The sequence below is a fragment of a genome, unplaced genomic scaffold (assembly GCF_019419815.1).
Source record: "Pyrus x bretschneideri cultivar Hongxiangsu unplaced genomic scaffold, Pyrus_bretschneideri_v1 Contig57, whole genome shotgun sequence".
Taxonomy (NCBI): domain Eukaryota; kingdom Viridiplantae; phylum Streptophyta; class Magnoliopsida; order Rosales; family Rosaceae; genus Pyrus; species Pyrus x bretschneideri.
Window position 1 is genome coordinate 1,241,616 of NW_025999795.1, and position 25,403 is coordinate 1,267,018.

The 25,403-nt window shown below is 37.5% G+C and overlaps 6 protein-coding genes across 7 annotated transcripts; 1 reads left to right on the forward strand and 5 right to left on the reverse strand.

Moving 5' to 3' along the window:
* LOC103964378 (plastid division protein PDV1) lies at positions 1-2,557 on the reverse strand. The gene is made up of 2 exons (XM_009377312.3): positions 2,203-2,557; positions 1-1,108 (listed from the first exon to the last, which is right to left on the reverse strand). The coding sequence occupies exons 1-2, from the start codon at positions 2,515-2,517 to the stop codon at positions 608-610; spliced, it is 816 nt and encodes a 271-aa protein (XP_009375587.2). The 5' UTR covers positions 2,518-2,557; the 3' UTR covers positions 1-607.
* Positions 2,558-2,699: 142 nt separating this feature from the next.
* Positions 2,700-5,016, reverse strand: LOC103943529 (low affinity inorganic phosphate transporter 4-like). The gene is made up of 2 exons (XM_009353835.3): positions 4,021-5,016; positions 2,700-3,849 (listed from the first exon to the last, which is right to left on the reverse strand). Exons 1-2 carry the CDS (start codon positions 4,916-4,918, stop codon positions 3,155-3,157), a joined length of 1,593 nt encoding a protein of 530 aa, XP_009352110.2. The 5' UTR covers positions 4,919-5,016; the 3' UTR covers positions 2,700-3,154.
* A 3,688-nt stretch (positions 5,017-8,704) lies between these two features.
* LOC103943466 (mitochondrial carrier protein MTM1) lies at positions 8,705-12,628 on the forward strand. Of its 2 annotated transcripts, XM_009353785.3 has the most exons (11): positions 8,705-8,815; positions 8,989-9,199; positions 9,447-9,536; positions 10,191-10,319; positions 10,550-10,609; positions 10,701-10,871; positions 11,049-11,151; positions 11,270-11,361; positions 11,440-11,589; positions 11,926-11,984; positions 12,071-12,628. In XM_009353785.3, exons 2-11 carry the CDS (start codon positions 9,008-9,010, stop codon positions 12,201-12,203), a joined length of 1,179 nt encoding a protein of 392 aa, XP_009352060.2. In that variant the 5' UTR covers positions 8,705-8,815; positions 8,989-9,007; the 3' UTR covers positions 12,204-12,628. The 2 variants fall into 2 exon arrangements, with proteins under 2 accessions (XP_009352060.2, XP_009352059.2); XM_009353784.3 differs by lacking the exon at positions 8,705-8,815 and having other exon boundaries at positions 8,843-9,199.
* A 1,046-nt stretch (positions 12,629-13,674) lies between these two features.
* Positions 13,675-15,293, reverse strand: LOC103964380 (arabinogalactan protein 41). The gene is made up of 2 exons (XM_009377316.3): positions 14,981-15,293; positions 13,675-14,227 (listed from the first exon to the last, which is right to left on the reverse strand). The coding sequence occupies exons 1-2, from the start codon at positions 15,111-15,113 to the stop codon at positions 14,154-14,156; spliced, it is 207 nt and encodes a 68-aa protein (XP_009375591.1). The 5' UTR covers positions 15,114-15,293; the 3' UTR covers positions 13,675-14,153.
* A 2,518-nt stretch (positions 15,294-17,811) lies between these two features.
* LOC125471085 lies at positions 17,812-19,064 on the reverse strand. Its single transcript, XM_048570972.1, has 2 exons — positions 18,301-19,064; positions 17,812-18,196 (listed from the first exon to the last, which is right to left on the reverse strand). The coding sequence occupies exons 1-2, from the start codon at positions 19,062-19,064 to the stop codon at positions 18,010-18,012; spliced, it is 951 nt and encodes a 316-aa protein (XP_048426929.1). The 3' UTR covers positions 17,812-18,009.
* A 20-nt stretch (positions 19,065-19,084) lies between these two features.
* Positions 19,085-20,814, reverse strand: LOC103964382. The gene is made up of 3 exons (XM_009377317.3): positions 20,641-20,814; positions 19,734-20,459; positions 19,085-19,371 (listed from the first exon to the last, which is right to left on the reverse strand). Exons 2-3 carry the CDS (start codon positions 20,431-20,433, stop codon positions 19,085-19,087), a joined length of 987 nt encoding a protein of 328 aa, XP_009375592.2. The 5' UTR covers positions 20,434-20,459; positions 20,641-20,814.
* Positions 20,815-25,403: the final 4,589 nt, after the last annotated feature.

Below are 25,403 nucleotides of genomic sequence, written 5' to 3' on the forward strand. Positions count from 1 at the left end.
TTGATGATCAAAGATAAATTACTGATTAAGAAAACTAATCGCTTTCAATTCCCTCCAAACGAGAGATCACCATAACTGGGATATACACTGAATTTCCCAATAGACGAAGAAAAAGAAAAGAAGGAAAAAAGCGCGATATCATGAGATATCGAAATTCCTCATCCCATACGCAACGAATTTTGAAACAAAATGAAAGAAGCCAAACAACAAATTTTGAATAAAATGAAAGAAGCCAAATGACCTGTGAACATATAGGCATATAAGCTCATTTGGATGTGATTTTAAAATTCCTAAAAACGCTTTAGAAAAAATATTTTTTGGTTCAAAAACACTTAAAGTGCTTCCTGAAAGAAGCACATAATAAGTGCTTGTCCATAATTTACTTACATTTTTACTAAGAATTGGTTCCAAAAACGCTTTCAGTCATTTCAAAAGCACATCCAAACAAGCTCTAAGTTGTCTTGACTACAGTTCGAAAGAGAATTGCCTACGGGCTTACACTCTTGCCAAAATCTTCTAAACTTCCGGTGGTAAGAAGAAATACGACTATAACGACAGCATGGCCACGTACCACTGAATTCCCTGCAACAGAATTAAGATTTCAGAGCTAACCTCTAGCTAATAGAACATCCAAGTTGCTGTAATGACCAATAGACGGGGAAGTTTTTCTAACGTTTCTGTTGATGTAGATTTTATCTTCCAGCTTCTGTGGATGCTCCTTAATACCTACCTGATTCAGATGCACCAACGCAATCATACTAAGCGCCACCAACGCAGCATTTCCAAGTATTCCAACCGTATTATCCAACTTAAGGGTTTTCTTAACAAATGTGATACTTGAAATGAGAAATCTGATCAAAATATTACGCTTCTTCCCTTTGGAGGCCACCAACTTCTCACCAGAAGGACTGATCGGAGGGCCATAAAGACTTTCAGGAGATACTAAACGACTTGCATCACAGACATCCCCAACAAAGGCAAGGGCTTCCTCAATAAATTGGTAGTTCTTACCATGGTGTTCAGACAATCTCATTGCTAGAGCAATACGGCTCTGCTCCAAGCGTGCAATTGCAGCATCTCCCTCAGCCCGCTGCTGCACCTGCAGAGTCTTTAAAAGAAAGCAACTGACATAAATATCCAACTTGGAAATATGCCACAATATGAAATTTGAAATCCATACAGAGTCTAACAAGCAAAGCCACACGGCATGAACAAAAACACGGAGAATTTCACCCTTTAAGAGCAATGCTATTGTCATCAATACGCAACAAATCCCCACTGTAACTTCTAAGCATGTGTTCAAAACGGGACATGAAATGCATTCAGCACAATCGAACTCAAGAATTTACCTTTAACAGGTGTTGAGGTGATGTGCATCCCGCCCAATTGCCAGCAGTTTCACAACCATTTGTGTTTCTTATCCCTTACAGATCACAATTTCCTTTTGCTCTACGGAAACTAGTCCCCGTTCTATGTGTCTCTAACATCATCTAATCACATTCGTAACTTCATTTGCCTTTACAAAATCACTAGTGTTCTGCTCTTTATCACTCGTAAATAGAAGGAAAGCAAGCAGAGGAGTTTTCCAAATTTCACAAACTGCAAGCAATTACCTATTTACTGCAGCATTTATAAAAAGGAGTTTTAACGAAACACTTCTGGTACTGTTCATTTTTAACGAAAAACCATATTTTTACCTTTTCTTGGTACTATTCACTACACCTTTATTTGTCATTTTTCATTAACACTAAAGTTTTTTTATGAATTTTCGACTTTTTCCTAGTTCTATTCACTACACATTTATTTGTCATTTTTTATTAAAACTAAAGTTTTTTGCACTTCCATTAGTTTTCCTTTTATAAAATTGCAATAGCACAAACCATATATCATACGTTGATTGTCCCCTTAATATTTTCCGACCCTGTTTTCCCATTTTTCTCAGCAACCAAACAGAAATTAACTAAATTACACGCAACGGCAGCAAACCTCACAAACATCTTATAATTTGGAGTCCGAATGAGCCCTTATTTACATTAGCCAAGCATTCATATATCTACACGTCCAATTTCGAATGAAATACATTTCAAACCACAAGACCTAATCAAGCATTTTGTCGCTCGTATTTCAATTTTCCTCCAATTTTCTCAGCAACCAAACACAACATAACCAAACAACCCCTTAAAAAAAAAGCCATGAACTTACATGAAAAAACTCAAGCTGGTCCTCCAGGTTCTCGAGCGCGGTCCGAATCGCATTGAGGCTCTTGGCCTCCCGAACCGCCGAGTCATCGTCGTGCCCGACTCGGAAGTCCTTCAAGTACACGTACCCAGCCCGGTTCTCATCGGCGGCGGCGGCGTCGTTGGTCCGCGGCCGCCTCTTCTTGTCGGAATTTCTGCGGAACTTGACGGAGTTGAGGAAGTGAGCTCTGGAAACGGAATGGATGGCGTCGCTGAGCTTATCGTGGAGGTCCCAAATCCTCTCGAGGACTGCCTCGATTTCTTCGATTTCCCATTTCATGGAGGGAAATTTGGGGGAGGAAGAAAACCAAAATGTTTTATTTTCTAGGGTTTTTAATTCAATTTTTCAGGGGTGGTCCGGCTCAAGCGAATTCGGGTTCGTCACGTGGCGTTTGCAGAGCGCGAAACGTGTGATTTGAGTGGTCAAAGTCAGCCACACGTGTAAATTGATAATCACAGCAGTAAACATATAAGCACGTCTTCATTTTCATTTCATGTATTGTTACAACGAGAAATTCAAATGAAAGAAAGAAAGTAAAAAAGTATAAACCTCACCCAAACTTTAGAGATTTTTCAATCTGCAGGAAATACGGCTTATTACATCAAACGTAATAATATACTGATTGGAAACTTGAAAAAAAATTTCTACCAATTATATTATGATACTTGATGCACTGAACCGTATTCCAGCACACTGAAACATTTCTCTCCAAAACTATATCTATTTCTTGTTCTTTCCTTTCACTACAAGATCAACTTTTGTTTTTTTTTTTTTTTCTTCGACTTCAAGGTTCGGAACACTTAAAGCAGCTCTTATTTGGTATGCTAAGGCATGTGTATCGAGCAAATTTATTTGATATTTTTTCAAACTAAATAGTAAAGCTTTTTGTAGCTAATCAAACGCCTTAATTAACTACCTAGTACGGCGTGGCTGTTGTTGCCGATGTATTGGCTCCAGTCATCTGTGTTCCAGCTTCGTGATCGCCGCCACCATCTTCACCAGAGATCTCCTCCAAGGACCGGCCTTTGGTCTCAGTGACCAAGAATGTGAAGAAAAACCCTAGCATGTTAGTAAACGCCAAGAAAAACATAGCACGCCGAATATCTTTCGGATCATCCTTCAAAGTATAGGACTGCACCCCAAATGCACCCACCATGGCCCCGGCTTTCCCCGCCGCCGCACTCAACGCGTGACACGTGGATCTAACCCTAGTCGGAAACAGCTCGGCCGGAAGCACAAACGTGGTGCTGTTGGGGCCAAAGTTTGCAAAGAAAAAAGTGAGGCCGTACAAGGTTCCAAACATGTACTTGTTATGCTGGAGGTCGTCATATTTGGCGCCTATGATGGCCATGAACAAAGACATCATCAAGAATCCCATAAGTTGGATCTTGAACCTGCCGAGCTTCTCGATGAAGAAGACGGTGAACCAGTAACCAGGGAAGGTGCCGAAAAACGCAATTACAAACATTGCTCGAGAGGTCTCGAACATTTCGCGAAGCGCGTTAACCTCCTCGGGCTTTTGAGTGAGGCCCATCACTGGGAAAATGTCCTTTTGTGTTAAGTTTTGGCTGTAAAAGGCGATATCCAACAAGAACCAAGTAGTTGTTGTACCTGAGGCATATAGCAAACAGCGATCGATAAGATATATATCTAGAGAAACATCCTAAGTAAACTCTCAATCGTAAAATATGCGGATTCAATGTTTTATCTAATTAATAATACATACATACATACATACATATATATATATATATATATATATATATATATAAAGGTACGTACCAATTAGGTGTTTTCCGTGACGCCTAAAGAACTCCTTGGATACTAATGAGTACTCATTTGCAGCCTTGAACTGTGCCAACTTATCTTGTTCAGCTTGGATTTCGATCTCCAAAACCTTACCCATGTCAGCAGCTGCTTGTTTGGCGTTACCTTCAATCAAGGCCGTGTACCGACCTGTTTCAGGCATTTTCATCCTCCAGTAGAAAGTGGCAAGTGCAGGCAAAGCTCCAAGCATAAGCACAATCCGCCACAGATAGTCCGCCTGTGGCTGCGTGGACAACACGTGCGAATAATCCGCCGGGCTGTCGCTGAATGCCGGTGCAGGATACATGTTGAGGAAGATTCTCGAAAAGATCATAGACACCAAACCGGCAAAAATGATCCCAACACCCTGCATCGCAAACACCGCCGCTATAAACATCCCACGAGTCATTTTGTTTGCGTATTCGGACATGATCGTGGCGGAGAGAGGGTAATCGCCACCGATACCAAACCCTAACCAAAACCTGAAGAAGCATAAGGTTGTCATGACAGAGCCTGCTGAGGAGCCAAATGATAGGCCGGAGCAAATGGCACAAACAACCATCATGATTAGGGTTATCCCGTAGACCTTCTTTCGGCCTAGCTTGTCACCGAGATACCCGAATACGAGCTGGCCCGATAGGGTTCCGATTAGGGCAACACCTATCACGAAGTTGTTGACGTTCACTGGGAGCTTCCCCGGCTTTCCGGTACTAGGGTTGTAGTAGTAAAGGCGGCCGAGGAGTTTGGAGACGGTGGAGATGCAAAAGAGGTCGTAAGCGTCGGTAAAGAAACCCATTCCGGCGATGACAATGGCCGTTATGTGGTACCATTGTGTCCTGGCTGAGTCCAGAGCATGCAGCACGGCTATGGCCATTTTGGTAATTCAAAACTGGGACCTTGTACTTTACTCTTAGTCTTAGTTGTGTGTTTGCTGCTGGTGTTGTTGGTGATGATGATTTCATATATAGGCTCTCATTTTTAGGAATTATTGACGGCCAAGTATTACAAGGACGGACGTTTATACCTAGGTTTTGGGAGGATTACAAGAAATCGCAGAGGGTACGTATCAAGGATATTCTACATATATGCTTTATGCTTAGATTGTGAAATTTGTAATAAAATGGTTTATTCTAATTAAGATTATATATCCACTTAGTATTATGGTATAGTGATATTTTTCTTTACTTGTAAGTGAGTGGTCTTAGGTTCGATTCTCATCAAAGGTTAATTTGAACTACATTATTACTAGCTCATTGTGAGACTAAGTCCATCCCCTCTCTTTAGTGTAGATAATATCGTTTATTTAAAAAAAAAAAATTAAGATTATATAGGAGTTTGGCTTTCCATGCACCATAGTCAGTGTTCCCATTTAGAAACGGAGGGTGTGATACACAGCCAGCAAAATGATCTATTTTAGAGCCTCCCTGTAGATGTCACTAAATATATCTAGCGACCTGCTCTTGAAGCCAATTGAGAGTACTAACACACAATAAGACTAAATCCATGGTTTTGGGACCACCCCACGTGTTATAATAAGAGTAGATGACATGATTGATATGTCATAATTAGCAGGTCTTTTATTTGGTAGGTAACACCGATGAAGCTACTGCGAAAGCTACAACCTTAGGAACTTAGAAATGGAGAGTAAATTGAAGAAATGATCTTAAATTTTTGTGTATTGACATCGAATCAAATTGTTTGGGATTCTAGCATATATTAATAAAAAATGAATTTACAACATGATTGATATGTCACACTTCTAGAGTATATTGATAAAAATGAATATCTATGTGTTATAGTTTGAGTAAAACGTCACATGACCGTATTTCGTGTATGGACACTGAAAAATTGCTTCAGATATTTGAATGGATTACTAGCTGTAGCAGCTTGTTGCATACTTAACATTACTTCAAATTTTATAGTATATGTTCCTTTCAATTGCAATGGTAACAAGAAATTGGGAGATCGAAGTTGTTGGATGGTTGTGGTATCCAAGAAGATCAAACTTATCTTCAACGTCGTAGACAAATTAACCCATCAATTTCCTGGGTTTTGTAAGCAAGCTGAAGCTAACTAGCTGTTAATTTTGTTGGTCTAATCTATTGCCATGGTAACTATCTTGAAATTACACTAGTGATTAATTCGATCAAGTTTGTCACTATTTAATATGGATAAATATTGGCATTCTTGTATTTGATGAGCCTCATAGACAACGTTGTTGGAGTCCCTCGGGCTTGTTTTGTGGCCGTTGTTGTTTTGTAGTTTCCTCTTTGGGCTGTATTCCCCGTTCTTAGAGGGAAAAAGAAGCTTGTCGCTCTCAGTCGGAGTCATTAACAGTTTCGTATTGTATGAACATTGTCCTTTGTTAATTTGGTCGGATATGCTTCACATCTTTCAGTCAAAAACAAGGTCGTAAAGATGCCTCTGGGTTTTAGAACCACCCTTTTAAATAAGGGATAAAATTAAAACTTAGGGTGGCTATACATATATGTTCAGGGTGAAGCTATCGGCATAGGTATTTTTACTTCTTATACATTTTCTTTTAATTTCTAACGATCTGATTAAAATTGAACATAAATTAACAAGAGTGTGTAGGAAGTAAAAAAATGTGTGTGAATAACACTATCTTATGTTCATACAAAGTCATAACTCATAACACTTGGCTTTTGTTTTGTTGTAAAATCATTAATAAGTTCAAATCATATGAACAATATGTTATTGCATGAAAAGTTTCAGATTTGGAACGCATTTTTTTAATTGCAAAATTGGAAACTTTCCAATTTACCCTTGAGGAGGGATTGTGTTAATAGTGGAAATCAAGCATCTCTGTGGCCTTACTCATCTGAATTCCAGGCTCCCCCAATTTTTATCTACATTAGCTATGGACACACACAAATAAAAGTCATATTTTACCCTTTTTTGTACAGATAAACAATATTAATTTACACGAAAAATAGGAGAAAAATTTAAATCGAAACGCAGTAGGTTACAAAGAGATGGAAAATGATCCTCGCTTAATCCTTTTCTTGGGATCATAGAAATCTTGTGATCGTGATCGTTCATCGTATATCGTACGGTCAGAAATCATTTCAAAATTAAAAATTAAAAATAAATAGTACCTAACAAAAATTGATCGTACAATAAATTCAATAAGAATCATTTTTCAAAAGATACCAAGACAATTTACCACTTGTCGGATTTTAGACTTGAGAAACCAAATATCATACTTGTCAATCGTCCCTTTTACATAAATGTCATTTTTGTTCCCAAGTTCTAAAAAACTAGCGGCCCACGAAGAAAAAGAATAAGATACTAATATGGGAGGAAAATTGTAGCTTTGCTTGGTGTCACGCCTAGAGTTGCGTCACGTCTTACGCACGTTAGAACGCTTCTAGAAGCAATTGTTCAACGCTCCAATTTCTCGAACAAACTATAAGGCCTTGTTTGTTTCCACCAAAATCAAGACTGCCTATGAAATACTAACTGCGCGTATGATATGGGAGTGTGGTCAATTATGGCTTGTTTCGAAATACTTTTAAAATGAAGTAATTTTTGAAACATGCATCGATTATGTGTTTTTTGTACGAATGAATAACTATCGGTGATAGTATTTTTTGAGTTTAAAAAATAATTGAAGTGCTTTTGGAAATATGCACCGGTTATGCGCTTCTTAGACGAATTACAAGCACTTCAAGTTTTTTGGATTAAAAAAACAAGCACTTCAACTTTTTTGGATTCAAAAACACTTTCATTAAACACATTTCAGTCATTTTAAAACCTCTTTCCAAACACACCGTTATTTTAATTTGTAATGTAATCATTTATTCTATGGAACTTTAACGAAAAGCTCATGGTACTGTTCACTTTAACGAAAAACCATATTTTTACACTAAAAAGTCAATATTGGTACTATTCACCTTACCTTTTATTTTGTCCTGATCGTTAAAACTTAAAATTTTCAAGTCTTTTTTTTATTAGTTTTTCTTTTATTCTATAAATAAGGATGATCAAACAATCTCAAATTTGATTAATTTTTTTGAATATAAATCTATATTTATAAAAGACTTAATCATGTTAACTATCCAATATTCAGAGGTGATCAGGCAAATTCGGGCCCCAACCTTTTAAAATATTTCAAGCAACTATTTAACGTTTTGAAAATTAGACGTATGTTAGGTCACTAATGTTCAATGATAATGCAGACTAACATTGAAGCGGGTTTTCACTCTCCCACATAAAAATCTAAATTGCATTACCGGTCCCTTTTAGCCAAGCAAATTTTAGGGTTTCATAAGTAGCGGTTAACAAAAATAATGTTTGATATTTATCCACGTTATCATTTAACGTTAATTTATTGTGAGACTAAACTCACTTTCCTTTCTCTTAGCATATGTTAAAAAAACGAAAAAAACAACGTAGTGACAAAAAGTCCATTATTTTGACTTTTAGTTTTTAATAGCTTTTGGTTTCATCAGTGGAGTATGATTTTCTTCCCTCCTAATCTCTCTCCCCTTCCATCCGTTCCTATTTAAACGGTTGCAATTATACCACGTCATATCTTGTTTTGAATTTTTATATAGAGAATAAGACAAAAAGAAAAATGTGAAAGTAAAGAATGAAAAGAGATGCTAATAGAAGGGGAGAGAATCCTACCTCTTAGTAGGTTTTACTACCATAAATAATCGCCCTCACAAACGCTGCCAAACGTGGCCCTCCTCTCTCTCTCTCTCTCTCTCTCTCTCTCTCCCTCCTCTTGCCGCCTTACTTTCTGGTAAGCCTTTTGTTTACTTTACTGCTCCTCTCTCTCTCTCTCTCCCTACTCTCTCTCTCCGAGCAATTCGGAAAACCAAAACAAAAAATAAACCATTTTTTATTTTTTTATTTGTTTCCAATTTCTCATTTAAAAACAAAATTCATTCAATTTTGTCGGGTCACAATGATCAGAGAGAGCGCGGCGAATAAGATGGTGGAGTTGGAGCGAGCGCAGAATCCATGGATGAGCATGGAGCAAACGCAGTCGGTTGGGGCGGATTTCTCTGCTGCGCAGCCGCCCAGCACGTCGGACTGGCAATTGGGGGTCACCGAGCGAGCTTTCTCGGCGGCGGGGGCCGCATTTTTATCCGCGATTATCGTTAATCCGCTTGATGTTGTAAAGGTATGCCCTTTGACTTGTTGTTTTAGTCTGTTTGGTTACCCATCATTCATTGCCTTTGATTTTAATTTTATTTATTTAGGATTTAATCCAATTTAGGAGAGGGGAAGAACTGAAATGTTGAATTTTGGGTATTTTTGCTATATGGGATTTAAAATTCTACCAAAATTAAGAAAGACTGATCAAATTCTTGGTTGTTTGAGTGATTTGGAAACATGGACTTAGCAAATGTGTTTATTTGTTGTTGCAGACGAGGTTGCAAGCTCAGGCAGCTGGGGTTCCTTACTCGCATCCACTAAGTAATGTCATTAGTCGGATGTCATATTTCGGGCCAAGCATGGTATGACCGCCATACTTGTGGACAATGAGATTCTTAACCCTTTTTCGGTTTGCTTCTGTTGTTATGGTGATTTAACTGTAATCTGAAATGAAATGGTGTACATATGTCGTGTATGGTGGTTTGATAGACCATATTACTACTTGATCATGTGATAGGTTGTGTTAGTCTTGCATTGTTTTCTCGGCGTGAAACCTTATATTGTCTTGGTTTCTTCAGTTAGCTGCTATTTGTAATGTTCGTGGTACTGTGAGTACGAGGAGTTACATGTAATTATTTTTCCAATTGAAATTTCCTGAGGGTGAGCCCGCAACGGAAAGGTTGCTCCTTTGTGATCAAAAGGTCTCGGGTGCGAGTCATGAAAACAGCCTCTTTGCAAAGCAAGTGTAAGGCTACGTACGATTGACATTCCCACCACCCCCCCCCCCCAACCCTCGCAAAGCGGGAAGCCTTGTTGCCTTGGGGTCACCCCATCCTTTTTTTAATTGAAAATTGAAAATTCCCAAGGGGCTGAGATGTGTAGATATTTCTGTCCGACTATTTCATTGCAACCGCCTGGATTTTTCTTCTCTTTTCCTGCTTTTATTTTCTGTTGGTTTAGCAGAAATATATTATTCTCCTTTTTTCACTATTGCTTGTTTATTTTTGTGTGCTCAGATGTTTGCGGATCTAAGGTGTTCGCCATCATGCACGCGTGCTGGAATTCAAGGCACTGTTTCAATATGCCCTCCAGATTGCTTTCAGTACAAAGGCACATTGGATGTCTTCTACAAAATCATTAGACAGGTTGGTGGATTTGCGGCTTTGTTTTCGTTATACTAGTGATGTCAAATGTTCATGAAAAGAGAACTGTAGTTAAAAGTGTGCACCTGCTTATTCGTGATTATATTGCTTTGTTAGTTCGTGTTCGTAAAGCATGATATGTATGCATAGTGCTTATCCACGCCTGTTTAAGTAGTCACCTTCATCTTATCTGTACCTGTCTGTGATTTTAACTTTGGAGAGTGATATTGCAGGAAGGATTTGCAAGGCTATGGAGAGGCACAAATGCAGGGTTAGCCCTGGCTATTCCAACAGTAAGTTTTTAATGTTATCAGGTCTTATTTGGTTTCCTCTTGGGCATGCCATTGATCTTTCATTTATGTGACTCTCCTTTTTGTTAATCAGGTGGGAATTTACCTACCATGCTATGATGTGTTTCGCAACCGATTAGAGGAATTCACTTCTCATAATGCACCAAGTACGACAGCTTATGTCCCGCTAGTTGCCGGCTCTTTGGCACGCTCGTTAGCTTGTGCAACTTGCTATCCTATTGAACTTGCTAGAACTCGCATGCAGGTAACTTAGAACTTTAGAACTTCATATTAAGCTTAATTTCATTCTACTTTCATATTATAGATGTTTCTTAGATTTGTTTTCGCAAATTTTGGTCTGGCTTTCAGAGCCGAGTTGTGGAGGCTTCTCATACCTTTATTTATTTATTTATTTATTTAATTTATCAAAATTTGTTAATAGGCATTCAAAGTGATACAAAATGGTGGGAAGCCTCCTGGTGTTTTGAAGACTTTATTTGGTGTCATCTCTCATGTCAAGACCACAAGTAATGTGCAGAGCAACTGTAAGTCCATTTTTCCTGCATTTCTCAGATATTATTTTTTTGATGGCGGTTTGTGCCTTTGGCTTCAGGTATTGTTCTTCTGAAGTTTATGATTCTGATATAGTCTCTCCTTTAAAAGTGCAAGGTTATCGTGTCCTGTGGACCGGTATGGGAGCACAACTTGCTCGTGATGTTCCCTTCTCAGGAATATGTTGGGCAACCCTTGAGCCAGTAAGGATTCATTCTTCTGATTGCTTATTCTTTTGTCTCTTTACTTGCTTTAACAGAATCTTTTTTCTGTCCGAACAGCTCAGGAGAAAACTTCTTGGTCTGGTGGGTGATGAAGCCAGCGCACTCAATATCCTTGGGGCAAATTTTTCTGCTGCTTTTGTTGCAGGAAGCCTTGCTGCTGCAGCTACATGTCCGTTGGATGTTGCAAAAACCCGAAGGCAGATAGAGGTAATTTGCTTCTCTGTGTTCTGTTCTGAATGGATCTCTAGATAAGCAGGAACTTCTTTTGATGAAAATGTGGTGCTTATGAAAGTTTTGAAAACCACACAAAGGAAACCGAAAAAGTAAGAGTTTGATCCATTTACCAAACTTTTCAAAAACTGATTAGCTGAACAAAATCTAAGAAAAAAAATAGCATAGTGACGGTGCTGTTTGATGGTTCTGCACTTCTGCTTATGATAATAGCATTCGCAATTCCAAATGCATTTTTGGGCAAAATTATTGCACTTTTTTGTATATCTTTACTCTGCTCTTAACTATTTATTTTTGAAATTTAAATACCAGAACGATCCAATCAGGGCAATGAAAATGACGACACGGCAAACACTTCTGGAGATTTGGAGGTATCCCTCTAATCTATAAATTTTCTGACGATTTTTTTAGATCTTTCCTAGAAATGACACTTACATTATGTTTTATTTTGGTACAGGGGTGGAGGTTTGAAGGGATTGTTCACAGGAGTTGGCCCTCGTGTTGCCCGCGCTGGCCCGTCTGTTGGGATTGTGGTTTCCTTCTACGAAGTTGTGAAGTACGTTCTCCATCAGCAGTACGCAGCTTCATGATAGTGAGGCAGATTCATTTTTTCCCCTCTTATGATCCTTCGAATGTGTCCTTTGATGCGGCGTCCCGTGACTTTGCAAAGGATGAGGAAACGATTTTGATACGGAAGATCAGCTACAAGTTTTGCAGATACAAGAGATTTTTCCTCTAGTTTTGGATGTTTACATTTTTGCTCAGTATTGAGCAGACATAGATACGTTTAGGTTCTGCCGTTGGCATATTTGGCTAAATTTTTGGGTTAATTACGTTAAGCACCCTTAAGTTTGGGTGCGGTGGCATTCTTGTACTTCTTTAGAACATTGCAATGTCATATATAAACTTGTTAGTGGAAATGTCATATGTTTAGTCAATCAGTAAGACGTTAAATAATGATGTGGCAACTAGTGGATCTCACAATTTTACTGATATGGATGTCAAATTTGTGTCACGTGGACAAACAGTTTATTAAAATGATATTGGTGGTGCTATCACAGTTTGGATTAGGGTGATCTTATCCACACACCTTTAAGTAAAAGGCTGTTTTGCTATCACAGTTTGGATTAGGGTGATCTTATCCACACACCTTCAAGTGAAATGCCGTTTCTCTAAATTTTTCTTTTGATGCCTAGTTAGCATAAGGATGGTGTTATACACCTACTGATATGTGTAGGAGATTGAAAAGTGTGCAATCAACTGGTTCGTTCAGTACTGTTTTAGAAAGCACTTTTAGTCACATGTGCTTTTATTATAAATTTGCTAAAATTTTATTAGAATTTTTTTTTACGCTTATGAGTAAATAAAAAATGATGCTCTTATTTATCATCTCTCTTATAGAAATGAGACTCACATGCGTCGGCATGCTCTGTTTCTATTAAAAAAAGAGTACAAATATGTTGTAAATGTAGCATTACTAGAAATAATTTAAAACTCCGTACTTCTAAGTAAGTGATATGCTAAATTCTCGTATTCATTAATTCCTCAAACAAAATTACAAGGTGCATTAATAAAATCACATATCCGTTTTTTTTCTTCAATTACATCAAGAGTTGGTTGTCTAAATGACAAGACGCCACGGGACAAGTTTTTGAATGTGATAACCATATAGCTATATGATGTTACTACTAATTCACGCGTATAATATAAATGGACGAGAAAGTTAATTTATTATGGACCAAACTATATATTAATATACAAATATACATGTCATGATTGGATGTAGTGTATGCTTATTCTTTTCGATTACTTTTTTTATAAGCCACTTACTACTTTAAACAGTAAGTGCTTTAAGAAAGATTTGAATTCAGGCCTATATGGAGAATATGTTTGTTTTAACCAATGTGACTACATCAATTATATATTTTTTGGTCATATACAACCAAAGAAAAGCAAGAAATTTACTAAATAGAAAATGTTAGAGAGACCACAGTTTTAGACAATATTTTGTAAACTACATGATGCGACGGTTGATGTTTGGATTATTTTTTTAATGAGTTAAAGAAGTCCAACCATTTACCGCTATAGCACGTATAGTTTACAGAATATGGTTCAAATAGTTGATTTCTCTAACATCACAGTAAGCAAGTAAACTACATGAGGGACAATTTTTCTCTTAACTGCGTGGGCAAAACACATGCATCTAAAGACTCGCGCCTACAAGATGGCGCTGCCCATAGCCTCTCCTTCTGAACCTTCGTCATTCTTTGAGAAAGGAATTGCTGATGATTCCTTACCACATTAATTACTAAATTAGTGTACTAGTTGATGAGATTTAACGTTGGAGAACCATATACTTGGAAGAATATTTAACAAGAACCTGACCAAATTAGCAATACATCCTCAAATAAATTTACTCTACCCAATTTGGATTCTGATTTTACACCACATCACATCACACCCGCCCTAAATTTAAAACACCAAATCACACCGTCCATGTCCCTCCATCTCTATCATCATCGATCATCGGACGGTACAATTTAGTGGATGAGATATGTGAGCACTAGTGCCAGTAACATCAGACCGTATGCAATCCCTTGGTCTATTGCTGTCCCTGCAAAATAATTTATACAAAAAATAAAGCAATTAACAATAAAATTCATTAATTATAACGTATGATATCCCTTAATCTATTGCTTCTTTATTCGGTAGGGATTTTTTTTGTAAGATGCATTTTTATTCATAAGCTCTTTTAGAAGCATAATGTATTGAAAATTCAAATACTTCTTGAAAAACCACTATGCACACGACAAGTGCTTATCTAAAAAACACAAGAAAATGCTTTTAGTATTAAGGATGTAACATTTAGAAATGCTTATTTCAAAAGTACTTATGCTCATAAGCATTTTTACGCTTCTATTAAATGTACATCCAAATTTTTCATAAGAAGGTGTTCCTAAACGAATCACATGCTTTCTATTTCTATGTCTATTTTGTTTTTAGAAACTACGTGTAACCCAGAAGCCACTCAAAAGCATGAGAGCTTATTAATCCAAAATACTTTTAATTTTTTTATGTCAAACATTGTTAGAAGTGTTTTTAGATAATTAAAAGCACTAGTAACTATTTCAAAATCACATCCAAAACATTCCTTTGGTTATTTATTTATGTCAAACATTATCAAAGCGTTTTTTGTTATCTAAAAGCTCCAAAAAAGACATTTAGATACCAAAAAGCAATTCCCAAACATACCTCAACACCTAAAAATGGGATCAATGCAAAAAAGAGTATGAAAACAAATGAAACATCACATAAACATGTCATCATGAATACAAAATGAGAGAAATGTAATATAAGAGCTAATTACCATCGCTTGTTAATGCCGGTGCCGGTGCCGGTGCTGGAGCCAACCTGGTCGCATGAGCCATGGGCAAAACGACAGCGTAAAGGACGGCAATAATTGCAACAACTCCAAAAGATAACGAGTTCATTGCCGCCATCTTTTCTCCCCTTCCTCCTCCTCTCTTTGTTTAACGTTTGAAGATCTCCTTTAAACAAGGAGACATCAACAACAACGATAACCTAGAGAGGGAGAGGGAGAGAGAGAGAGGAAGAGAGAGAAAATCTAATCACTATTAACCAATTAAATTATGAGACTAATCAAATAGCTTAAAGGGAGGCCCAAGGGTAGTGAAATTCTGGATCGACAACGTTCTGCTTTTATAGCCAATTCTTGTGCATGGCCGATTGTGGGGTCAAACCGCATCTTTAGGGGACCCACCAACCCATGTTTACCCTTCATCTTCTTTTTTCCTTAATAATTCTGCTAAATATACACCTTGTTTGTTTGTGTGTTTAGGATTAGTGTTTGATAACGTTGTAAAACTATAACAAGCTGTATTTGGGATTGAGAGACAGACTGTATTGCATTTGTCCATTTAGATTTATTTCTAATATTGTTGTGCTAGAGTACTTGTTCTTTGAAATTTTTGAATCCGAACATCTGTATTATATAATCAACTTCAATTGTAAGTGATATTTGTATTTTGGTCTCACCAAAATACCTAACCCTACGTTTCTGTGACCCTGTTGTTTGCTACCCTATAAAATGGATGTAAAGCTAAGCACATTGATTCTTCTCCAAAAACAACGGACTATGGCGTGTTGGTCGGAAGAGATGTGAATCCTCTGGTCCAGCGGATCTCTTGAGTCCTCGAGTTTATTTATGGCATTAAAGAACTAAAAAAGTAAATATATATATATATGGGAGAGAGAACCCTAATCTTAGTAGATTAAATGATCTCGAATCTCACCACGCATTACCAATATTGACACGTGAGCTAGAGGCAGGATCAATCAAATTAAGAGTTGTAGAGTAGGTCGAGATATAGCCAGTAACCATCAAAACATATATAAAACACATAACATCATCAGAGATCATCAGCTAGCTTAGCCAGATAGTACTAAAATATATGTTTAGTCTCACAAGAGAAACAAGTTTAGCTAGCCTGCTATATATAGACCCTTAATTTTACAAATGCTGTGGAAGCAGCTAGAACTACTGTTTCAACGGAGGCCATAGGAAAGCTCCCATGGCAAACTTCCTCTTCTGCTCCACACTTCCGACAACCGGAAGCCCGTATTCAGCCAGAAGGCGGTCGAGGTTCCCTTCCGGCATGGTTTCGTAGTCGGATTTCGAATACGTTGGGTAGTGCAATGGCATTTTAAAGAACACACCACATTTCTCCCCCTCTTGATCTGCTCTTCCTCTTCTGCCCACTTGAAAACTAGTAACTGATGACTCCATACCGTACGGGATATAAAACACACGTAACAGGTGACCTTTTATAAGAAGGAGAATGGTGAAACCCTAATTTAAAATTCAGAACGATTCATTTTCTCGGGAATTTTATAGTGACTAAGGCAAGGAGCAAGATCTAGTGAGTTGTTGGAGTAGTTGAATATAGTCACCAACTACAATCTCATTTTCCATACTTCCAAGGGCTTGTCTGCTACGTGGCAGCTGCCCATCTCACACTGTAGGAGGAACTTTGCAAGCATGTAGTTATGCAGGTGCACAGAAACAATAGGAAATGGGGAAATCTTCTGTCAGGCTGCTGATGGCAGACCAATTTTATAAATCACAAGATTTCTCGTATTTTGGTCTCACTCCTACAAAAAAGAGAGAATTTTTAGTAACATTCCAAGCTTGGGGTTAGATTGTTCTCCGGGAACACTACTTGGTTGTGCAAGGGGGCTAATGTTATTAAGGCACGTGCCCCTCTCAAGTTTTTGAGCTACAAAAAAGTTGGCCCGAGCAGAAACTAGAGGTACACTTATATTGTAGTCGTTTTACGTCACTTAATACGATGTTAAATTGACGTACAACGAATAATAAACTCATCACCATCAACTTTGTCACTCGCTTCTCAACCAAACTATCAAGAGGCGAATATAACATTCATAAAAGTCTCATTAACCTCCGTTTTTCCATATATCTAATAAATTTGACCTCTCAATTTTATACATATATGATTTATCTTTTTGTCATTATAACAATACTAACCTAAGGATATAATTAAAATGGTACAAAGGGTGAGAATGTGCGTTAATAACCAAATAGGTATGGGTTGACAGAGTACTCGATAACTTCACTTTAAAAAAATTGAAAGATTGCCTGAGTAAAATAAACTTCTTTTATTTGATAATGGCTCTAATTACAGGTAAATTAAGAGATTGAGCATGAGCTTAGATAATATATGTCTTCTTTTTGTGGCTCTGCGCAAGCTATTATTGGGATTCCACTAGGACAAGCATCCGCCACAACTTAGTTGTGCCCCCAGTGGACGAACTTTCTAGCATGAGCTTAGATAATATAATTGTTTAAACGCACGATGAGGCATGCTAGGTTTGGGACATCACCGCCTTCATGCTCCTTTTTATTCAAGTCTACCTCTTGAGGAGAGAGATTTACATGAAACGCGAACATCAAGATGTTGATATCTCTGACTCTGACCAATCAGAGTCGGCCATATAGCTAAGTTTAAACATGTGCACATACTAGGTTTGGAGCTACATTTGCGTCCCTCTTTCAAGTCCTCATGCGTCCCAAGCTGGGTAGCATGATTCATTCTTGGCGAAATATAAATGACCACGAAAGGCGAAAGAAATTGGAAACTATCTGGGTAAATGCAGATGTGGACACAAAACACCCGACGTTAATAACGTTAAGTGACCTAATTTTTTCAGACATTCCTAATTAGATGTTATATACAAATACAACCGCCATTATCAATTGAAACCAAAAGGACCTAGATGTTTACAAGCATTTGGAAACCCTCTGGTTGGTCTCTGGAAGCACTTCTGGCAGAGGATCTGGACTAGTAATATCCCCCATCAAAATGGTAGAAAGAGAGGATCCTCTTCGTTCTTGTAGATTTCGAACAGTTGCTTAGAGTAACGATTCGCCAATGTTCTACACGTTTCAATGCCGTTCGCGTCATATGCCTGCAACTCCTCCACAGTTCTATTGAGATCTTCGTTCGGGTCTCCGTTGGTGAGAAACTCGGCCAATAAAGATCCCCTGTGAAATGGGAGAACAGAAAATCAGCAACAATATAATTGAAGGAACACGTAGAATCAATAATTTAATCCTATAAATACATAAATCACAATTCAAATTCTTACTTGAAAGCATCGAACTTGCTAAAACCACGACCATTGGTGCATAATGATTCCTTGCTATATTGTTCTTCAGAAGTCTGCTGTCGATAAAGAGCACATACAGCTTTCATGCACAGCTCCGGATCCTTACCAAATGCAGAAAGCATGTCTGCCTCAAATTCCCACTTCGATTTCTGATCTTTGTTCCTCTGAAATTTTGATAGAATCTTATCAAAGTCCACATCGTCATCTGAGGAACCTTCTGACTTTGTAGAAGCATCATGAGCATCAGAAACATCAGAATCATCTTGAACAATAAATCCACCCAAGCTTTCACCTTCACCTTCCGACCCAACCTCTTCCAAGTCATCATCTTCAACATCCTCATTTGCCAGATTTTCTTGATCATATTTAGTTTCACTAGTCTGAGTTGAATAGTCTTCTCGTGCACTGCCTTTTTGCCCCCATTTCCTCAAGCTAACAAGATGCCGCCTGGGAGAACTGACAGTACCCATGGCATTGTCAACCTCAGAAGCAGTAGCAGTCACTGAGCTGTCATTGAGATCAGATCCTACTTTGTCACGTATAACTTCCTTAAAATGCATTTCCTTGAGTTTTGCAATCGGAATATCATCATCACTACTTTCAGAGTCACTAGTAACAATATTAAGAGCACGTTTCCTATTGGGTTTTGAGGCAGGCAGAAAAACCTCATTGATATTATCAGTATCTTCATCAACATTTTGTTCAGGATGTGTCCGCTCACAGTTTTTTGTAGTCATATCCATTTCACAACCCAAAGTTTCTCCTAATACTGAACCCGACAAAATGGTGACCTTCTGCTTTTCTGATTATCTGCAGGCAGAAGTTCATCATCACTATCAGTAATATTGACGACAGCGAGAGAAGAAGGTATGCCACCACCAGGCGTGGATGGAGCCATCTTCTTACAAGGACTCCCCTCTTTGTCAAATGCCAACCGTTTCCTAGCTTGTCTGCTTTTAGAATATTCCATATCAGGCTCTACATAAACACCTTTCTTCTCTCCCTCAATACCATCCCAATGCTTACATGGTGTGTCATTGCACGGAGTGCCTGCCATGGATTGAAACCTAATGTTATGTAATGGATGCAACTTCATAAGAGAATAATTGCATTCATTTTGGGAACGTGAAAACATATAATTGTGTAATGTGAGTTTTCTTCAAGGAAAATGAATGCTTCATGCTTCTTGTTGTTAAGATAATGCAGCTAATGCTGATATTCATTCAAAACTTTGTACGCAAGGTTGACTAATTATACAAAATTGCACATATTCTAATAACAAATTCGAAAAACACTTGAACATCGATTCATTAATTTCGTCAAACAATTTGTTTGAGAAGGGGAACAGGACAGACTAAAGTAGATACTAAATCACCATGGTATATAGGTGAGTAGTGTAATTTGCTTCATACCTGCTGACTGCATATTGCCGATCTCATTACCAAGGGGGAGACATGCAGAGCGAACATCCACCACATCTACAGCCATATCTTTATCTCTCAAATACTCAAAGCCACTTTCAACTTGCAATTCATCTGGAAGTTTAATCCTGTTATTCAGTTGCACGGTCCCTCTGCCTTCAAGAGAATCCACAATTGGCGATCCTATCCCTGCCACCTTCATCCTTCCAGCCAGCGGCAATTCCCCGCCTTTCAAGACCGAATTCTTGTCCAACTTTAGCATCATCAATTCCAGGTCCTTGAACTTTTGCTTCCAAGCCTCAACATCGCTTTCAGCCTTTTTCTTCTCACACTCCAATACCTCAATCTCAACCATAAGCTGAAAGACCTCATCTTCCTCCTCGTTCTCCTCCGTCAGATCACCAATTCCCTCCCCATTTTCTCCCCCACAAGTTTTCTTCTTTTCATCCCCACCACTCTCCCTCTTCAAAGCCTTAATCTCTTCTTCCACCGCAATCTTTTCGCGTTCCAGTGCCCGAAACTTGGCCTCCAGAGCTTCATACTCACTCTGTCTCTTCACAATCTCCGATTCTAACTCCACACATCTCTCCTCGGCTCTCTTACTCCTCTTCTCCAGTTCATTACCCCCACAACCATCCAAACCTTTTCGACAACCGACGCCGCCAACATCCTCACATTCCACTACCTCCATAACCGCCCTAACCTCATAGAAAAATCCTACCTTTCAAAATCAAGAATTTCAGAAATCACCTCACCATTGCAGCGTTCAGAAATCGAAGATTTGGAGACAAAAATTATACAAACAAAGTTCCATTCTTTCAAGAAAAAATGATCAACTTTTCGCTTTCAAGCAACAAAAAAATATTTTCATTGTAAGATGCAAGAAATGCGAACTTACTTTGCAGCAGAAACTGGAGATTTGCAGCAGAAATTGGAACAGCAGCGGCAGAATCCGGCGATCGGAGCAGATGCTCGATTAGGGTTTTACTGATTCTGCAAATGGAGTGTGTGTGAGAGAGAAGAAGCGTCCCAAACACACAATAACTGAAACGCAAGGCGGGCGGAGGCGCGAATAGCCGCCACGTGTCAAACTGTCACAACGGTCGGTTTTCCTTATGAACAGAATAAAATTGAAGATTGGTCCTTGGACAATAACTGAATTGTAGGTTGGCCTTTAAATTTAAAATAAATTTCATTTGTTATCTGAATTTTGCATACGAAATGTACACTAATGTGTTAAAAGATTAATAATTCACATTTTACATAAGTTTGGAGTGAATTTTAAAGGGTTTTTATCTCCAATGGTCTCTGAGATTGACCAAACTCATTATTTTGATCCATCACTTTCAAAAGCAATCAATATCGTTCATGATATTCAACACCGCATATTAATTTGGTCATTCTGTTTAGATTCTGTCAACTATTTATGATAGTTTGCATGTACGACCTACAAATCCAATAAAATGGTGACACGTGGATTACACAAAAGAAGGGTTTATCACAAATGGTCATTGACATTGATCAAACTCCTCATTTTGGTCCCTGAGTTTCAAAAATCAATAAATTTGGTCCCTGACTTTCACTATCGCACATCAATAGAGTCATTCCATTAAAATTTTGTCAATATTTTTTTGTTAATGTGTTGATGTGGTCCCACTAGTCCAATCTAAATTAGATAAAATCGAATCCAAATTCAATTCAAATTTGATAGGATTATAACCAACAAGATAGAATGAGAAGTAAGTTCACGGAGGACAAGAGCTTTAGTTGTGTCATGGTGCGTTCCTTTTCTTTTTGAGCATACCTAGATGAAGACCATGATGTTTTTTTTTTCTTTTAGTTTTTGTTTTTAATTTCTTATAGTACTTTTAGTTTTTATAATTAATCCATGTGGCGCCATATGATTGGATCATATTATCACACTAACAAAAAAATTTGACGGAATTCATATTTGAAATTCAAGGACCAAAATGAGGAGTTTGATCAATGTCAGAGACCATTTGTGATAAAAACGCTTCTTTTGTGTAATCCATGTGTCACCATTTTATTGGATTTGTGAGTCCTACATGCAAACTAACAGAAATAGTTGATGGAACCTAAACGGAAAGACCAAATTGATGTGCGGTGGTGAATGTTAGGAATGACATTGATTGATTTTGAAAGTGAGGGACCAAAATGATGAGTTTGGTCAATCTCAGGGACCATTGGTGATAAAAACCGAATTTTAAAATGGGTCGTAAAGTTTTAATATTTTTATTTTGCACAATAAGATTTTGAAATTGTATAAATTTCTTCTTTCAATCAGATTGATAGTTTAATATTTCATTAAATTGATGACACGATGAGTGTGGCTGCGTGCGACTCTCATACGAGTTAACGTATAAGTCACATTTGTAACATATTGACAAAACAAAAACTCGTGAGTTTAACAGAGTATATATTAAACCTTCAAAGAGACAATTAAACTGATACAATTTCAAAATCTAAGAGTATGAAGTGAAAAAATTAAAACTTTATGGAACATTGGGACTAAAATTGCAATTAGATAGTAATTGAGGACCCATATTACAATTAGATAGCTCAACTGCGCGTTGCCATCACTAAATTTTCCCGAGCAACAAACGGAAACTAGAAAGAATGAAACTTTTCCGACATCTCAGGTAATACTCAATCCCTACTCGCAGGAAAACCTTAATTTCTTCGACTGGAGTCGGGCTTATGAGAAATGTGGGGCCCGAAAGAGGCTTTTGCGCGCGCTCAGAGGACTCCGAGCTTATCATTTTATGCTTTTATCAGTGAGAATTTACATTGTGGAGTATTGGTAAGGGGCATGTAGCCGAATTCACAAGATTATTTTTTCTCTGTCAGTTCTGTTGTAGCATCTGGGCATCTTATAATGAAGATTGTTTTCACTTTGCATTTTCTATGTGTACTTTTCATGTAAGGTGCTGTTTGAATACATGCTGATGCTTTGTGTACTTTTTCCAACACCATCACCTCACATATATGATGACGATAGTGTCAAAGTGGACAGTGTTAATACATAGAAGAGAAAAGATTAGAACTAATTTATTTTCACACAAGTGATGATATCAGGAGAGAGAGAGAGAGAGAGAGAGAGAGAGAGGGAGAGAGAGAGAGAGAGAGGGAGAAATCAAGCGCAAAATGCAAGAATGCTTTTAATCAATAGATAAATGTTAACTAATTGATTAATCAACAAGGGCACTCATGCTTTTTTGTGTTTGAGACGTTCTCTTGGAACAGTTTGGAGTTTGGACCTAGGCGCTTAATAAAATGAACAACCTGTACATCTCACTGATCGTCATTCGCTACGAGCAAACTAATTAAAAAGCGATCATTCAAAGTTTTTTTCTTTTTGTTTTGGACAGAAAATTTTGAACAGAAAACATAGGCCGAAGTAGCAATGGCATTCAGGCTACACCAAACAAGGAATCTCCACATATGCATGCATTGCATGTTTATAGTTTGTCCAATAATATTTTATTTTAATTTTGGCATATATACATTCGTTCTCATCAGCTTGGAATCTAAAGGGGCCTACTGTCAACTTTGTTGCTCAGTTGATCTCCTGTATAATCTATATATACTTTTTCTTCCAAAACATAAACAGTAATGTTTCATCCAAATTTGAAACCCTAATTGTAAAATGCATGTGAAAAGTTTAATTGTCAGTTTGCTGCAAAGGAGAGAGAAATATATGATATTTGTTTTATCTATCCATAAAAGAGAAGAGACGCAGATGAACACACACTGCAGAACTAATACAATATGATATTAGCTCAAATGAGTGAGGAGGAACGGGGAGGTGCACCAAAATTAAGCTCCCAACGGCAATGGGAGCAGAGAGGATGGAGACATGACGCTCCAAAATTAAAATATGGGACACACAAAATCTAACATATATTAATATTCATAAATATATGCAATCAAAAATCAAGATTTTAAGATGCATGGTTGGCGCCCCTAATTGAATTATCCGACAGATCCATCTCAACGTGACCCACAATTCCCAACAACCCCCAGAGATCTCGACCCCTTACCGGCGTGGAACACGAGGAAGAAAATGGTGGATACTGTAGACAATATATCCTTAATACTACAACAATTTCATGATGAGATGAGTTCAGTGAGAAAACAAAAGAACATAAATTTGGTTGGATGTATTCATTTGAGATTTTGAAAAGTTTTTAATGACTTTCAAGACTTAACAAATCATGTTTCTCCCCTGAGATTTTAAGACTTAATATGTCATGTCTCTCCCCTCGGGATTTTGAGGAAGGATAATACTTGCATTTCCCATAGTGAAATGTAAATATCTCACTTTTTGTGAATAACGTATCTTCATGTTATAATTTTTATAAACTGAACTATTCAACTTGTTAATCTTCATTTGAAAATCATTTAATACAAAGATCGTTTATGCATCTAAATGTGTATATCGAACAAATATACACGGTGTGAGTACCAAGTAATGTATTCGTGATGAACTGTCCATTTATTTGATACATTTGAATTACTAAATGATCTCTGGTTCAAAAAAATTTTTGTACGAATGTTCTTCAAATGAAGATTAATAAAGGGGTGTGATATTCACACACATCTTTTTACTTCTCACACAACCTTCAAATTTTTGGACGTCAAATCAGATGAATTGAAGAAGGTCAAGTAACAGAAATAAACAAAGAGTGTGAGCTTCGACAAAAAAAAAAAAAAAAACAAACAAACAAACAAAAGGTGTGTGAGAAATAAAAAAAGTGTGTGGATAACACATCCCTTAATAAATTGAATCATTCCAAACATGGATAGATATTCGAGATATGTGCATGCCCCCAAAAGAGAATGCAGTAGTATCCTTTGAGGGATTCCAATACATTCACATGGAGTCACTCATAATCCACATAACATCTATAAAGATCCATTAAAGCTTCATCAACCACCGTAGATTTTTTTTTTTTTATCTTTATTTTCAAATAAAAACCCCTAAATATATATGTAATAGGGGTGGACTGTGGACTGTGCGGAGTAGTAATGTTTCTCTCATACATTGCGTGGGTGTTATAAATTGTATGTGGAGGGTATATTGAATGAGTTTGCAGATTTGGAAGTAAATGAAGTTTGAGGAGGAGGGTCCCAACGTATTGATTCTTGCAAACTTTGTTTTAAAATTTTGTCCTACATTCTCATTCATTTTTCTCTGTAGGAAGATATAAATGATGAATAGTGGTATGTTCCAATTCATTTACAAAATTTAAACAGATCGATGCTGGTTCATGCAGAACTTATCTAGATCGGGTAAATCTATATCATACGTAGCAGGCTGTCGGAACCTATCTAACTTCTCTAGCTATGAAATTAGAAATGCACTACTGTTATTAGTATAAATGTACACCTAAAAAGCAAAGATTCTGAATAGTATTTTGATTGAAATTTGAAACATGTTTCATTTGTAGGGAACTTTATGCATTGTTATGTGTTACTGTTTTCAGTATATAAATGCGCACCAAACGAGAAGTTCGATCGATTATAATTTGGTTGAAATTTGAAACAAGTTTGTGTAATCTCGTTTCTTTAGGTCTTCAGCCAGTGACCTACAGAGTTATGGTCACTCACCGTTAACATAAATTAAAACAATAAAAATAC